We start from the raw sequence: 15,782 nt of genomic DNA on the forward strand, positions 1-15,782 counted from the left end.
AGATAGATAGATAGATAGATAGATAGATAGATAGATAGATAGATAGATAGATAGATAGATAGATAGATAGATAGATAGATAGATAGATAGATAGATAGATACTGTCATAGTGGCAAATGGTTCGCCAAGAAATGCTTCGCATTTAATATTCTTTAATAATGGTTTCTACGATGCTGTGCGGATTCGAATCTGCATCACTCGGAATCCACAAGCGCAGCAGCTCGAAGCCCTAGTTCTGCGCCACTGGTGCCTGCGGGCGGCGAGGGACTAATTAGGGTTAGCATGCACCGGTGCATGCTACCGTATAGTCACTTGGGTATTTTCATATTTCGCGAAATTTCTTTATGGCGCGAGAAAAATGATTGCGTAATAGGCACGAGTTTAAATATACTGCTGAATCTAGATTAGACGTTTCCTATCACACTCTACAATTTCCACATCGGAAGCGTGTCGCTGAATATGAGACTCGCGAAGTCGATTGAATTAATCTTGAATAATTAGGCAACTATAGAGAGCACAAAAAAAAAAGAATGTGGCATTTGCTCCATAAAGTGGCTGCTATTAGTCGCGTTCTCCTACGGCGTACTCGAATATTTTTAAACCTGTGCTAAAGTTAGCTTGGACACCCTGTAGATCGCGATATTATTTTTTTACTCTGCAGGACTATTTATGGCTTCATTCTGCGTTTTTGCTTCTAAGCAAATTCTGTTATTTATTGATTTTCTGCCTTGTTGCGTTATTCATTGAATTGATTTCAGCCTTTGATTTTAACAAATTCTAATAATTTATTTTTAGGTACAGCTTTCTTCGCGTGTATTGTGCTTTATTCTATGAAATAATTTTGTTAGGTACCACCCCTGCTATGATCTCTCTGAGATCGCAGTGTTCATAAATAAATACACGAACCCAGCAACGAATCCTGTCGCATGGCTTCTCCGGCTTCCGTGACCGAACTCTCGTCGAAGGGACGTCTATACCTCTGCAGTGCAAACAGCATTTCCCGGCGTATACACCACTCCGGAACTTGCACAACTTTCTCCTTTCTTCTCACAACACGCTGATGGCGTTGCTGGTAAAGCTTTCGCTACTGCTGTTTGTTCTAGGCTTGGACTCATTCCCATTACTGACAAACATGCGAGGGTCGAAAAACCCGTGGCCATACAAAGGCTGTCCTCGCTATCTTTTCGGACATGTTGTTGGAAAGCTTGCGCAAATGAGGAACTACCTGATGTCACACCTTCACGTGCTAATGGATTTGTTGCTGCCCACTTTTCTACGCATTTTTCTGGAGCAGTATATGGACACAAAACAAAGCGTGAAAAAAAAAAAAGATCAACGAATAACAACGTTTTGAGCGTTATAAGCGCCCGTATACACAGCGTATCCACCAATGGCACGACATCATCACGCCATTTGCTACCAGCATCATTGTATAATCATCATCGACAGCCTAATTTAATTATCTCGACCGCAGTACGAAGGCCTTTCCCAGCAATCTCCAATCGCGGGTGTCTTTTGTTACCTGGTACCAGGCAATGCTGTCAAACAGATTTCATCACACTGCTGAAATCGTCTCCCGTCCAGTTGCTGCGTTTCTCTTCAGTTGGCACCTGCCCTGCGTACTGTACATGGCGTGCCCAACTCTCTATATCTTCCTGTTAATATCACCTGCAATATTGGCTATTCCCTTTTGTTCTCTAATCAACACCGCTGTCTTCCGTTGCCTCTTAACGTTACACCTCTCATTTGTCTTTCCGTCGCTCGTTGCAGCACGATAAGTATGATTTGCTAAGCATAAATGAACAGATAACCTGCTTCCCGGCAAGCCGGTTCGGGGGAACCGGCTGTCTATGAACCCACATTCAAACGATCTGCCGGCTTTAGAAAGGATAAAGGAAAAAAAAACAATCAAGCAGATCGAACAAAGATTTTGGAATCTACGCGAAGCAAAGCTTGCGCGAAGCGTTTAGTTAAATGCTATACAACTGCAACGCCTTTTGCACCATAGCGATTGCCGCGTCTGCCCGGCAAATCGACGAGACGCGGACACCCCCCACCATGTGATCCACGCGACCGCGGATTACAGTGCTTCCGGGATCAGCCCACTTTTCGTCATGCCATCTCCGGGGCCAGCTCCAGTTTACTGTCGCACAGTCTCCATGGACCGGCGCGCCTTACGCGGCAAGACGCCCAAACCCCCGGCAGTGTTGCGGAGCCACCACTCCGGAATTGGAATGACTCCGGAATCATTCCACATTTTCGCGACCCCAGAATGGAATGGGAATGGAATGGCGACAACGCTTGGAGGAATGGAATGGCAATGGAATTAAGTGCCTTTTGCCTGGAATGGAATGGGAATGGAATTACGTGTTTTTCCGAAAATAGAGTGCTTTTTCGTCTACGCGCTGTTTTTTTGTCAAAATATGCCGAAGAACCAACCAGCCCACGTTCAAACATTAGTAAGTCAGAGCCTCGAATTTACCAAAAAGCAGTATCTTTAAAATGGCTTGGCTGATTACAAGTACGGTACATTTAGAAGCAACGTGCCTACCACAATTCTGACCTTATAGACTGAGTTGCTCAGAAGTTTGTCTCGATTCTTCGCGTAACCGCGGCTCTATGCCGTTGGTATTCGTCGTGCGGAACTACGGCGGTGGCATACTCCCCCACTTACGCCTTGTGATTACTCATTACCTCGGCGGCGCCATCGCCCCCCCCCCCCCCCCCCCCTTCACTTCGTTGTTTTAGCTTCTGTCGCCGTCGGCGACTCGGATGCATAATCGAAAAAGCGCTTCTCTAAGTTGTGATGCGTATTGACGCTGGCGCGATGCTTGTGTTCACTGCAAGCTTTCGCATACCAGCTTGCGCGCCATCTCACCTCGTACCTCTCCCCCCCCCCAACCCTTTTGCAATACTGCCCCCCCCCCCCCCCCCCCCCTGTCTAGACAACAGACACCTTTGACCGAAACTCTGTCGACAAAGGTCAGCAGGTGCTCTAGGGTAGGGAGAAGGGAGGGAAGTGAGGGAAGGTCCGGGTGGCGCCGCCGCCGCGCTGGCGCTTGTTGGCGGCTAGAGAATCCCAACGGTTCATTTAGTAGTTTGCTCATACTGTGAATGCTAGACAATGCTTCGATGCATCCCCCTCGGCTTTCTGTACTACCACCCCCACGCTCCTTTCCAGCCATCTATTACAAATAAAAAACGTTTCCATAACGCACTGCCACACTGGCTCCGGCGCCCAGCGGCTCACGCACGCAGTAAGTCTGCCAACATGGCACATTGGAAACAATTTTTTTGAAATTACCCGTGAAGAAAACAAAATCGTGAAGAAAACAAAAAAGAATCAAATTTCGTCAAATTTGATTCGGCACCTAAAAGTCACAGGCCTGCGCGGCACACGCAGCACAGTCACCGCGTAAGCTATAGTGGAGCGGCTTAAGAGTAGCAATTTCGGCACCACGCACAACAGGGTCTTCGCGGCTAAGTCTCTTCGCCTCGTCTTGACGATAGCGATCTCAACTGTCCGCCCGGCGTAAACGGCAAGCTGCGGTTTGTAATGCTTTATGCACAGCAGTCTGCTGAGCCCGATGATGCTTGGTTGTAGCCGCGCACGTAGCTCTACGATTCGCTTCTTCAGCAGCTATTCGTACCTTGCGAGGAGACGCCATAACGTCTACCGAAGAGGTACCGAGAATACGTGGCGCACATCTCACATCGGGATCGCGTTTATTGCGCGCCTCGTCTGAATCGCATCTCGTCGTCTGCGCCTGTGCATGCAGCTTTTGCGGGCGCCTTAACTAGATGGCGCCACCGTACTGGCAGAGGCTCGGGTCGTCTGCGCCTGCGCGCCTGCCTAGGGCGCGTTTATAGGGCCTTTTTCTGATCGACGCTGATAGCAAGGATAGGAAGCGCTTGCGTGGCTCAGTGCAATAAAAAAAAAAAAGCTTGAGTGGCTCAGTGGTAAAGTATCTGACTCCCGTGCAGCGGGGCTACGCTCGATCCCGGCGGAGACCGGGTACTTTTTCGCATTTCGGGCGATAGCGGTTACGCGGAGGCGGCGGCGGCGGACAACAACGTGAACCGAAACGGCTATTAGAATGAGCCCATAACAGCTTACGCTGTTAAAGAAAGCACGAACGTGAGTACACGCAACAAGGGAAAGGGCTGGCAAGCCAGCCGAAGATAATGTCGGCCTTCATTGCTGGGTCCAGCTCTGTGCCTGTTCATCGAAAGGCTGCTCTTGACGACGCCATAATATAAAGGTCTCCATGAACACTAGTTTTCTCAGCATAAAAAATGCGCTATGTCGTCATTTTTAGCATTAACACATTTAGGCCTAAACAATATTAAAACATCACAAGCCGTTAAAACATGCTGACCATGCAAATACTAAAGGTATAGCGGGAGAACTGCCCCTATTCCGGGAATTAGTAGGGTGGTTGTACTGTACCAGGTATGTCACCAAGCTACTTTCCCTCGACCTTGATAACGTGTTTTGCGTATTTTTGCAGTTCTTAACGCGTCTGGTGACATCAGCTTTATGGTGCGTTCATCGGTAACTCGATAAAACTATCATGATGTCTTTCCTACGTTGAGGAATTACAGGAATGGAATTGAACTGCCTGGCCATTCCCGGAATGGGAATGGGCCAAGTTTTTCATTCCAAAAAATTGGAAAGGAATGGAATTGCGGCAAGCTCTTATTCCCCGGAATGGAATTGGAATGGAATGGGGGCGCCCATTCCGCAACACGGCCCCCAGGACAGAAGACACAGAAAGTTCCGCTTTAATTAAGGAATTATGCGCTTGAGGTAGTATATTTTCTGTAGTGAGGACATTTGGGTATCCGTTTGTTTCACTGCGTTATTCCGTAGAAAGCGGAGCCGGGCACCGGCACATCTCTATAGGGGTAGCACAGATCGGTCTACATATAAACCGGCTCGTTATGCGAGTGCTGTCCTGCGCGTGAGCAATTCGACAAAACAATTAACGCCGCCGCCGCCACAGTTGGTGAAGTCCGGGAGGCTTCGCCTAGAAAGCTTCGCTTAAAAAAAAAAAAGAATCAGTGGCGGTTTAGTGGTAGACGCGAGAGAACACACACACACAGGGTGCCCACTTCAGATCATGCTTAACCAACACGCCCAGCTATCCATCCTAACGTCTTCTGACATTTCACTCACTACACACGCACACTTTTTTCCACTTTGACCTTCCCAATGCTAACGCATTAAAAGGACAGAAGTCCGAGTATACTGTAAAGCCACCGAGAGAAGAGACGGGAAAGATCCTAGGCAGCAGCCGTTCAAAAATGGCTGTCAAACGGAACGACGCAATCGATATGGACGGAAGCTATAAACGCGCGGATATGGGGCTCACGACGCAGAAGGATGTGACGATAACGGACAAAAAAAAATCATAAAAAAAACCTTGACCTTTCCTACAGAGAACCAGTTCTGACTGCCAAAGCCCTGCATCACGGCATCGCGAGCGGGTTCTGCATGGGACACTAATTACGCACGTTCATGGTATACACGAACGGCGGAGGGCACGCTATATATGAACAGCCCGTGGGAAACTTGTATCTCAGGCACGCTCTGCGGCTTGCTGGTTTTTCTTGTCCGACAGGAGCATATACGGCAATACATCGGGATCCGGGAACAAGTAACAAAAGGTGAAACGACGTGCCCGTCCTTTCTTTATCGGGCTCGTCCGCGTGGCTCTGGAGTGGACTCTTGCGCGTCCGCAATCTTCCGCTACCTGGTGTCGTATCTCCGAAATTCGGTTGTCCCTTATCGGAGCGCTCGGCGATGGTAATTCCCGGTCTGGCCATTGGGGGCGACACGCTCGCCGGCCCGTCGCGCATCGTTTCGCGTGGGGCGGTACGAAAAAAAAAATGCATCAAAAGAATTTTGGAAAGAGCAAAAAGAGATAGGGAGGAGAAAGAAGGTGACGTCCAAGCGAGCAGCAAGCAGCAGCAGGTGAGACTGTGGAGTTACTATCAGTGAGGCCCTCCGCCAGCGCTCCTCTCCTCGAACCTCGTTGGCGGTTCTTTTCGGTCCCGGCTGTGACAGCAACCGCAGGCGGCAGCGAGAAGCTGGGCCCGGAGCAGCAGCAGCAGCGGTAGCACGGTAGTGGGGGCAGTAGCTTCGAGGACGGCAACTTCTACAGACACGGCGCTGGCCAGGCCAATCCGCGCTATCTACATCAAAAAACTACCGCCGACGCGCCGTGTACACTCATGGCTTCTCACTCCCGAAGATCATCGAGCCGGGCTGTTGCTACCCTGGCCACGATGCGGCTGCCCCTGCTCGTGTTCCTCCAGCTGGCGCTGGGCCCGTGCATCGACCCCGCGGGTACATCCTGCCCCAAGAAAGACGTGCTGCGTCCTTGCAGTTGCTTCAGCTTCCACAACTACGAGCGCGTCGAGTGCAAGGACGTGGACCGGCGGGCGCTCAAGAACGCGCTGACTGCGCTTCGGGGCTCGTTCGTGTTCGAGTTCGAGCTGTCCAAGTACAACCTCAAGGACGTGCCCTCGGACGTGTTCAGCGGCGTGCGCGTTACCGAACTGTACACGTACATGGCCGACTTCACGAACGTCTGCAACACCAGTAACTTGTTCGACGGCTTCGACGACACCCTGACCATGATCGAGATAAAGCGCGCCAAGGGGCTCGAGCACCTGCACTGGAGCGCCCTGGGACGCTTGAAGAACCTTCAACGGCTGCTCATCTTCTCGTCGGACTTCCCCAGGCTGGACAAGAGCTTCTCGCTCATGCCCAAGAGCCTCACGCACGTCATGGTGCAGGGCGGCAGCCTCGAGCACGTCGATGAAGGTGCCTTCCTGGGTCTGGAGATTCGGGATCTGGAGATATCGTTCACCAGGTTGGAGAAGATCACCAGGAACGTCTTCCCGACGCCGGCAACCAGTCTGAGCGTCCTTTCCCTCAGGTACGTACGTTGTCCGTGATGGAAGAAACGTGTTTGTTGGCCGCTGAGCCGGTGGGAGATGGGAGCAACACGTTCGTCATACGTCGGAGGGCTATAGGCATGCGGGTCTATAGAGCAGGCGTGTACGCAGCGCTCTGGACTGTAGACGAAAAAGAAATCACCGTGATCAAAGTAAAGTGTTTGCAGATAAGCAACATGTTCAATTCCGGTAAATTGGCATGGAGTTGCAATCGACTAAGCAGCCGTGTTGCAGAAACGAAACCACGCTGATCAATCACGGAATCGTGCTTAGCAGCATAAATTGTGCGAATTGATCAAGTCGGTAAGGGTCTACTGAATGTTGGTAACAGTCGATTCCGTGGTTACTATTATTCCCGTCGATCCTTGCTTTATGTGGTGCTACTTAACTTCAGTGGCGAACTCAGTTTTACTGCTCATTTGCCTGGTTCACTTATGGCTCGTAGCCAGTGTGTTTCACCCGTCGCAGGACGCATCACACAAAAACAACGTTAATGTTCAAGGACATCACGTAGGCTTCAGATATTGTCGCTTGAACCTTGGCCTTCTTGCTGCTAGGTTCTTTCGTCAATCCGTTGTACAACTATGGATAGTTTTCAGACTTCCGTTTGATACTGCGGTCGGAGCACCGTCTGGGGCTGCAGATCTTCTCGGATATTGTATTTTGTAAAGTATCCATGGCTCCTTTTTCTTAACGCCTACGATTTGTTAGCCGCCAGTTACCCAACAATCTAGAACTTGTTGCAGGCTTTGGTAAGTCGTTATTGAATGTCTGTTTTTGGGTATATTGCTTGTGAGTGCCCGTTTTAAACAGAAATAAAAATTGTAATGATAATCGACACATTCAAGGCAAATTCTCATGCCACGTTATCTGTATTTGGCTCCGTATATTCGTTCCGGCTTTAGACTGGTTGCTGAAAGAAAATACTTCCCGTACATGTGCTCAGAATAATGCGAATGTGATGCATAATGTGGTTTCTTTGCGTGAAGAGGTTTCAAAACTATCAACCTTGTGAAAAGAGACGGCGTAAGAAAATACTGAGGCTACCTTGCTATATACAGTATTTTTTCTAATATAGCAAGGATCTGCAAGTACCAAGTCAACTATTGCTACCGTTCCTAAATATCTTGAGCATACAGGGAAAAAACGTCTTTGTCCATTGTTGCAAAAGAGAGCGCAGCATGCGCAACAGACTTTTCAGGAAATCCAATATTTTCTAAATGTAAAGACTTGTCTGTCGTATAGGCAACGAAAACATATCATGTTTTCATGTTTTGTGGTGTGTCGTAGACAACGAGAACCTAATGTGTGGTCTCATGTTGTGGTCCACGCTAGTTTCTCTAACTTTGGTGTAGCTGTCGTGTTGTGAAATGCTAAAAAGCTCCAATCAATATCTTCTCGAGGAAGCTAACGCGATCTTCTTTTCAGATGCTCAGCAAAATGATACACTCACACATGAAATTCAATAATAATGCATTACACATTTACGACGTTTCGGGGCCCACATTTGTTCACCATGGCGATGAAGATTCACGGTGGTGGGCACTATATAGGGAGTTTTAGAAATAAGCGTGTCCACGCGGGCTTTGCGTACGCAAAAACCAAAACTCCATTGTAAGCTCTTTGTGCTATTTTGTACTCTGTTAGCGTTCTTTTGTAAGTCCGGAGGTTTGCGTACCATAGCATCGGTTGCGCAATATCTAAAACTCCCTAATGCATTTGAAACAGTAAGAAGACATGGGTAAGGAATCAACATGCTATACCTTCATGGGCGAAAAGTTGCGCCTGAAAAAAAAAAAAAAAAGGCTAACAAACAAACTGACTAATCAGACCACCACTAAAGACGAAACGTTGCAACTCAGAAGGTGGCAGACAGGTTATGATGGTGGGCTTGATCCACGACAAGGCCACCACCGTAGCCTGCTACCGACGTTGTGAACCAGGGACTGGTTTGGGCAGCGAAACGTCGAAATCTGGTTCTTAACTTTTCTTAACTCAGCGAGCCCATGTTGCGGTTCTTGTCGTGCTTCTTCCTCACGTGACCGTCTTCCGTCAAGCATCTGACTATGTTTTTACGCCGTATCACGCGTGTGTTCAATGCGAACCTAGTGCACAATTCTTGAAAACTAATGCCTGAACCGTTTGTCATCTTCAAGTCATTTGCTCGCTTTAATTCCATAAAGTTTTCACAACACTGTATGCGCGAGTATGAGGACATTCACAACACTGTATGAGGACATTACCGCCACATCTTTACTAAAAGAATTTGTATGCATTCTTATATTTTCGTATGTACTTCGTATTACTCGTACGGAAATGGTGTGGAAAAAGAGAGTAATAAATTTCATTTTACAAAAGTTTCCCCCACTCGAGTTTAAGCTCGACCATTCCACCCGAAATGGTGTTGGAGTCCGTATCGCTCCCGAATAATGCCGGAAATACGAAATTGCATGCAGGACACGCGCAGAATATTTCCCACGGGAATATAGCATGCAGTGGTAATTGTTGTCCGGCAAAGAGGAACAGACGGCATCACTCACGATCACGATAGTTCTGTCGTACATATTTGGGTAAAAAAGAGAAAGAAAGTAAAGCGCAGTCCTTGTTCCGTTCTAACTTTCGCTGTGGTCAGTGCCACGTGCGCAAGATAGCAGTTTCGTTTCTCACATGGCGATCGGTGCCGGCCAAGCCGGCGTCTTGAGCAGAGGGAGACCCTCGAGAACCACGCTGGCGTCGCGCTGTATGGCGCGCCGCCGATAAGCGTTCGGCGGGTACTTGACCTTTTTCGTTTGTTTTTGCCGCACTTTCTCTTGAAACAAATATGCCCCATATTGTTCGAAGCCACGCTTCTTGTTCATATGCCTCATCTCTTGTGTACTCGTGTACGTGCGGGAACTAGAGGCGTTGGCACATCGAGTCATGCCGGCCGCTCCTGTTCTGTCTGATACGAGTAGTGAAAGTTGGCGAGAATGTCTCAGTGACTGTGACGTTGTGGCGCTGTGCACAAGGTCGGGGTTTCGATACGCAGCCTTGGATGCCGTATTTTTGATCCCTGATGCATTGCAAAAGAACGTTCGTGTACTATTAGATTTAGCTGTGCTTTAAGGTACCCCAGGTGGTCAAAATTAACGCGGAGCACTCCAATACGGCGTCTCTCGTAGCGGAAGTGTTGCTTCTGGACTTATAAACTCTCGTCGTTCGGTCCAGTCAGTCAGTCAGTCCAAGTCAAGTCAGTCCAAGTCAAGTCAAGTCAGTCCAAGTCAAGTCAAAGTCAAGCCAAGCCAAGTCAAATCAAGTCCAGTCAGTCAATCAATCAATAAGTCAGTCAACCAATCAACCAATCGTTTTGCTTTTCACATACTGAAGCGGGAAATTTTTCGAACTGCATTATCCAACGCAGGTTACATGGTAACAGTTTGATGGTACACTACGCCATCAGATGTAACGAAGCACGTGAAAATGGTCGAGTAAGCTTTAAGTTCGGTCGTAGCCTTTGAGACGCCTAAACTGAGGAAGTGCGCGCAGGGCTCCACGTCATAGAGCTACTGCACGTGAATAATAATAGGCTCGCACGTACCTTACAACGTGAGCTTACCAACGAGGCGACAGGTACGTTTACAATGAGCACACCACGTGAACTCAGTATATCTCTCAGCTTACATATTTCGAGGTCTCCTATAAAGAGTATTTCGGTGTGCTAACTGCATTGTGCTTCAGGTATGACCTCGAGCACATTGTGCAGGAGGACTCGAGAGCGACGTGCTTTCGGCCGAAGGACAGTGTTAGCGACGTGCAGATGCGAAGGTCCGCCATTGATCGAATTTACCGTGCATTATACGAGACGCGAAACAATGCAGCGCGATATGGACAGTATCTGTGATTGGAGAGCTTCTATTTAGAGCTTGCAAAAAAACCCGTGACCTAGGCAATAGCCGCACATCATCGGGAGCTGTGTTTCGTGTACCCTTCGTTTGACGAGTCGCAGCTGCTGGGATTCAGCAATTCGGTTTATCGCACCACTTTTCGATTTCGCATTGGAATCGTTTCCTCCCTTGATCGCGCGACTCGGTTAACACTTCTGAATGTGTCCCGTGTTCAGCAAAAAAAAAAAAAAAAAAAAAAAAAAAATATATATATATATATATATATATATATATGTATAATGTGGCGTTGGGCTCAAAAACTTGAATCCTCGTAAAATTCTGACCTGTCACAGCAGCTTATAGCACGTTATCCAAGCACAAAGCGCTCGAAATTGAAGCAGCAAGGATATTTTCTCTGAAGAAGCGTATAACGCAGCCAGTCAAGGCGGCGATCGCGTGAGCCGCGTGTTGCTGCTCCGCGTGTCGTTCTGTGTTGGAGTCGCCTTCAGTCTCGAGTCCCGAGTGAGCAGCACGTCTCGTATATAGCGTAGTCCGATGCGACAACGCTGCTATAGTTTAAGTACGCTGAGCGGCTTGCAGGGGGACTATACTTCTAGAAGCTTCTCTGTGGTGTTGCTGCACTTACTTTAGAACACTAGCTGAACGATTTTGGAACAAGTTTGGAACAAATTTGGATTGGAAGAGGCTATCGCCCTTTCATACTTGTATTTTCCTGTTCCCCTACGCTAGTGTGGGATTCCAACCCGGACGTTGCTCTGGATAAAATGCCCTGATTGTCCGTCTGTTCTTCTCCGTAGCGTTCATGCCTTTCTTACTCCGTCTCATTCACCTTCTGGTATTCCTTGCTGTGCAGCACTGACTATAGGGCTCGTGCTATAGCAGATCAGCAACGAGAATCGACTGCGTTTTCACGAGGAGGGAGGGTGGCTAGCCATTTGTGCTTAGTAATCGCTCCGTGAAGCTTCTGTATATAGACCGCGTCGCGCGAAGGCCGATGAAAGGCAGTCAATGAGGAACCCTTCTGGTTCTCTTCTGTGGCTGATCGACGCGACACGCATGTTTTGCTGCCCTGCGCGTAGGAAATTAGATCGAGCATAGGTTAACTTGATCGTAATAATCACATGCAATATAGTGGCGCTTAGACGAACTTGACAAAGTCAGGAAGAGTTGGCTTGTCGGACCACCACCTGTATATCACATTGACTCATCAGGCCAACGGCAGTGCACTGACTATAGACCTGGTTGGTTCATCGGGAACGAACCCTACAACAGTGCTAAAAGACTCGGACACACGCACGAGGAAAAGGGCGTCCTTTTCTAGGTGTGCTTTCTTAGCCCAACTTTTTTTTTTTTTTTTTTTTTGCACTGCTCTTACGTTGATTCAGGTCACTGGGTTCATTCGAGCGCTAGCATGTCGAGGTGAGTGGGCGTCGGGTCGAGTTCAGTCGGGCCTGCCTTCAGCGAGTGGTTCGAATGTCTCGACTCGCTTGACGAAATGCGTGTAAAAAGCGGTTGGATCCGGGCTGACGGCGGTGGACTAAGGTCAACGACTGAAGAGAGGAAACTGTTTTTCCTGCTCGTGCTGTGGCCTCCGAGTTAACCACATTAAATATTTATTCGGCTCCGGAGAGTCAGGCAGCTGTGGAGATGTGTTACGCCAGTGCGGTGGGGGCCCACAGTGCCTTTGTGGCTGAGGTGCAGGAGGAGGAGGAGGAAAAAAGAAGGAAAGGCAGGGAGGTTAACCAGAAGCACGTCCGGTTTGCTACCCTACACGGGGGAAGGGGTTTAAAGGGATGAAAAGAAAGGAGAGAGAGGAAAGAAAGTACTCGCAGTATAAACACGTGCGGTTGTCCAACACTTCACAATCGGTCACTGAGGCCAGTCGACTTCATGAACTGTAACAATGCCCGCGTCGCTTTGTAAGCCTGCGACGCGTGGGGCTACGGTCCAAGAATCTTTGTCTCTGAAAACGGTATGCTGTCTAATCGGTCTAACACACTCCGGAGAAGGTCACGTTCGGTCTCATAAAGATGACAAAAACACAGATTCGAGAAGGAACGGCCAGGCTGATCTTGCGTGAGAACGGAACTGACTCTGAACTGGAGTTAAATAGTTTTCGATGATGCAGTAATGGAGCTGCATTTTACAGAGCTATATGATGTAGTGGGATTTTAGGCTGTTTAGGCCACCGTTCATAGACCGCAGCGTTGGCCTTCTGGGAATCCACTCGCTGGGAACCAACGGGAAGTATCCGGCATGGGAAGGGGAATGGCGTCCATGTGCATAGTTGATTGTGTAATGACTGTGTGTAGTCCTCTCGTGCACTATGTAAACTCTTAGTGTAAAGTCAGGGTCCATGCGGTCTTGTATATCCTGCATACGTTTTTAATTTTGGTACCCGGTCGTTCAAATATCGCTTACAATCTGAACCGCTGCATACCACCTTGCCCTCTTCTTATGATGATCTCCCTGCCAGCGTAAGTGCATGGTGCCGCCGTGAACTGCTCCGAGTCCTCGTAAGAACGCTTTTCAAAGAGCTTTGAGGGCTCTTGTTCGCCCATCGATAAACGATATTAATCGCTTGGTCCCTATTGCCTCGCACAATCTTCTTCGTTCATTTTGATCTTCATTTAGAGGCAGTGTATTCGCTTCACCCTTTCTCTTGCTCGTATTGTGGGTTCGGTAAGTAGTCAGTACGAGTCCCAATGGACTTGGCCGCTCTTCTGCGAACCTCCTCGACGTGGTCTCTATATAGTCTATATACTAAGCATTCTTCGTGTTGTACGCCCGAAGGATTATAGCGTTGGCTGCTCGGCTGGTGTGTGTGTACCCCTCGTGTGATCGCTGCACAGAACGAAGCTGAGTCGGACGGGCTGGTCTGGTCGCGGCAGCAGCAGCAGCAGCAGCTGATAGGCGCAACGCGCGACCCTTCGTCGCTCGCACTCCAGAAAGTGCTGTCGGCCGGCAACAGGCCGCGTCGACCGGCTCGAGTGCGCGCGGGCTGTGCGGGGCACGCGTCGGTCGCGAGCGGGTCGGGGTCGGGGGAAAACAACGCGCAGAACAAGTACAGCGTGCGCGCATGCGCGCATTGGCCTACATTTTATAACGTTCCGTAATTTCACAATGGGTCGTGAAGGACGCCGCAGTGCGTGGCGCCGGCGTTAAAGAACCATCCGCGGTTCTTTACCTTCCACCCAAAACGCGGCCCTTGAGCGTTCTTTGCATTCAGCCTCCAGTCTGAATGCGGGCACGCTGCGGCCGGGATCGAACCCCGACCTCGTTCTCAGCAGCGTTACGCCATAGCCACTGACGATATGATCCTTACGCCTTGCAGTGAGGGTCATGTGGATGGGCAGATGAAGCCACCCCGTCCCCTCTACACAATTTCAGTAGAAGGTCCCCATGCGTGAAGCCTTGTGCTCTGGGATCTCCTTCGGTAAATTTATTGGTGTATCTTTTCTGTTCGTGAAATAAACGCTGATTGATTGATCGATGACGTATACTGATGGGATATAGAAGTCCGGAATTGAGGCTAGGGGATAAGTATGATAAATAAAGGGACCCTAAAGAAAAATGTCAATCTGAGCTAGATCAAAAGTTTACTCATCTAGAAGCCTATCGTCGTTTTCTGTGCGCCAATATGTGACTGTGTTGCGTAGAAAATTACCACTTAAGGTCCCACTACTGCTCTTCAATTTGAGTCACCAGTGCTAACACGGACGAGTTGACGTAATCTTCACGTGACCTCCGTCTCTGCCGCTCTCTGTGAATCAGCCAGTGCTGATGAGAGGTACCATAGACTTAAGTAGATGGCGCTATTCTAATCTTCCATTTTCGTCATTTTCTCGCATACAAAAGCTATGTTCTCGCTACGAACGACGAATTCGTTATTACAGAAGCCTAACATTTCAATCTACCTCGACTTAATATTTTTCTTTAGTGCCCTTTAAATTCAATGACGTAATAACTTTATGTTAGAAAAACTTTGACAAAGACAAGACTTTGTGTTATCGTTTTTTTAGAGCGCAGCTCTTAGACGCCCGTTCCTGCGGCGAGCGTCCGCGATAGCGAAGAGAGCGTGAGGAGGAGGAGGGTATGGCGAAAGTGTGAGAATAAAAGCGTACAAGACGGGCTCTGCGGCGACGATGGCTACGAGATGGCGCCAGAGTAGCGCGCGTCGTCTCTTCACCGATGACGCCACCGATCCCATATATAGAAACAAAGCGCTGCGTTAGCGGAGCATCTGCAAACAAAGCGCTGTATATGTCTGCGGCGGCTGCTGTGAATGGCGCCCACGCCTCACCCACGCGCTGCCTCTCGCGATCTCCCCATTAGCGAGGCAGTCGCGCCACACTCCGCTCCATTTGCAGCGTGCCGCACGAGAGAGATTGTCCGCGCCAGCCAATATATCGCTAAATGAAAGCACGTATACAGCTGCGACAAATTTCCAATTAGAGAGTATCGTAATCGTCGGTTAATGTTTTCTGTGCATTCTCTCCGTGACATTTTGCGATCAAAGAAGACAGCTGGACTAGTTGGTTACAATTATTGCGGAGCAGTGAGTTTCCGGCTCCTAATTTAAGCGGGACGAAGCAAGAGCATGCCGGACAAACGTCATACTTCATCTAGTCTTTAATACGGATATATGTCCGTAATAAACATAAAAAACAGTCACTGCGAAAGGAGAAGACAAGACCATTATCACTAGGCACCACTATCGTGAAACGCGATTACAACCTTTGCCAATTCAAACGAGACATCAATTTGTTTAGATGAAGCTTAAGTTTGGTTTGTGCTGTGGTCAATAATAAATCACCACTTAAGTAAGCTCAACTTAGCTTACTTTCACGGATAGTCTTTGTCTTTCTCGCAGCGCATGTCTATAGAGCATGCAGCATGCACGAGCAGAAAACCTTGGACATTTCACATGGT

The 15,782-nt window shown here is 48.7% G+C and overlaps 1 protein-coding gene across 2 annotated transcripts in view; it reads left to right on the top strand.

Moving 5' to 3' along the window:
* The first annotated feature begins 5,927 nt into the window (after window positions 1–5,927).
* Window positions 5,928–15,782, top strand: part of LOC119461151 (protein slit) — a 31,170-nt gene continuing 21,315 nt past the window's right edge. Inside the window, exon 1 of one of the 2 annotated variants that reach the window (XM_037722362.2) lies at window positions 5,928–6,947. In XM_037722362.2, the coding sequence (XP_037578290.1) occupies window positions 6,238–6,947 (710 nt within the window). In that variant the 5' untranslated portion in view covers window positions 5,928–6,237. The remainder of the gene's footprint in view (window positions 6,948–15,782) is intronic. The other variant, XM_037722363.2, reaches the window with a different exon arrangement.

The sequence above is a fragment of the Dermacentor silvarum genome, chromosome 8 (genome assembly GCF_013339745.2).
Source record: "Dermacentor silvarum isolate Dsil-2018 chromosome 8, BIME_Dsil_1.4, whole genome shotgun sequence".
NCBI lineage: Eukaryota > Metazoa > Arthropoda > Arachnida > Ixodida > Ixodidae > Dermacentor > Dermacentor silvarum.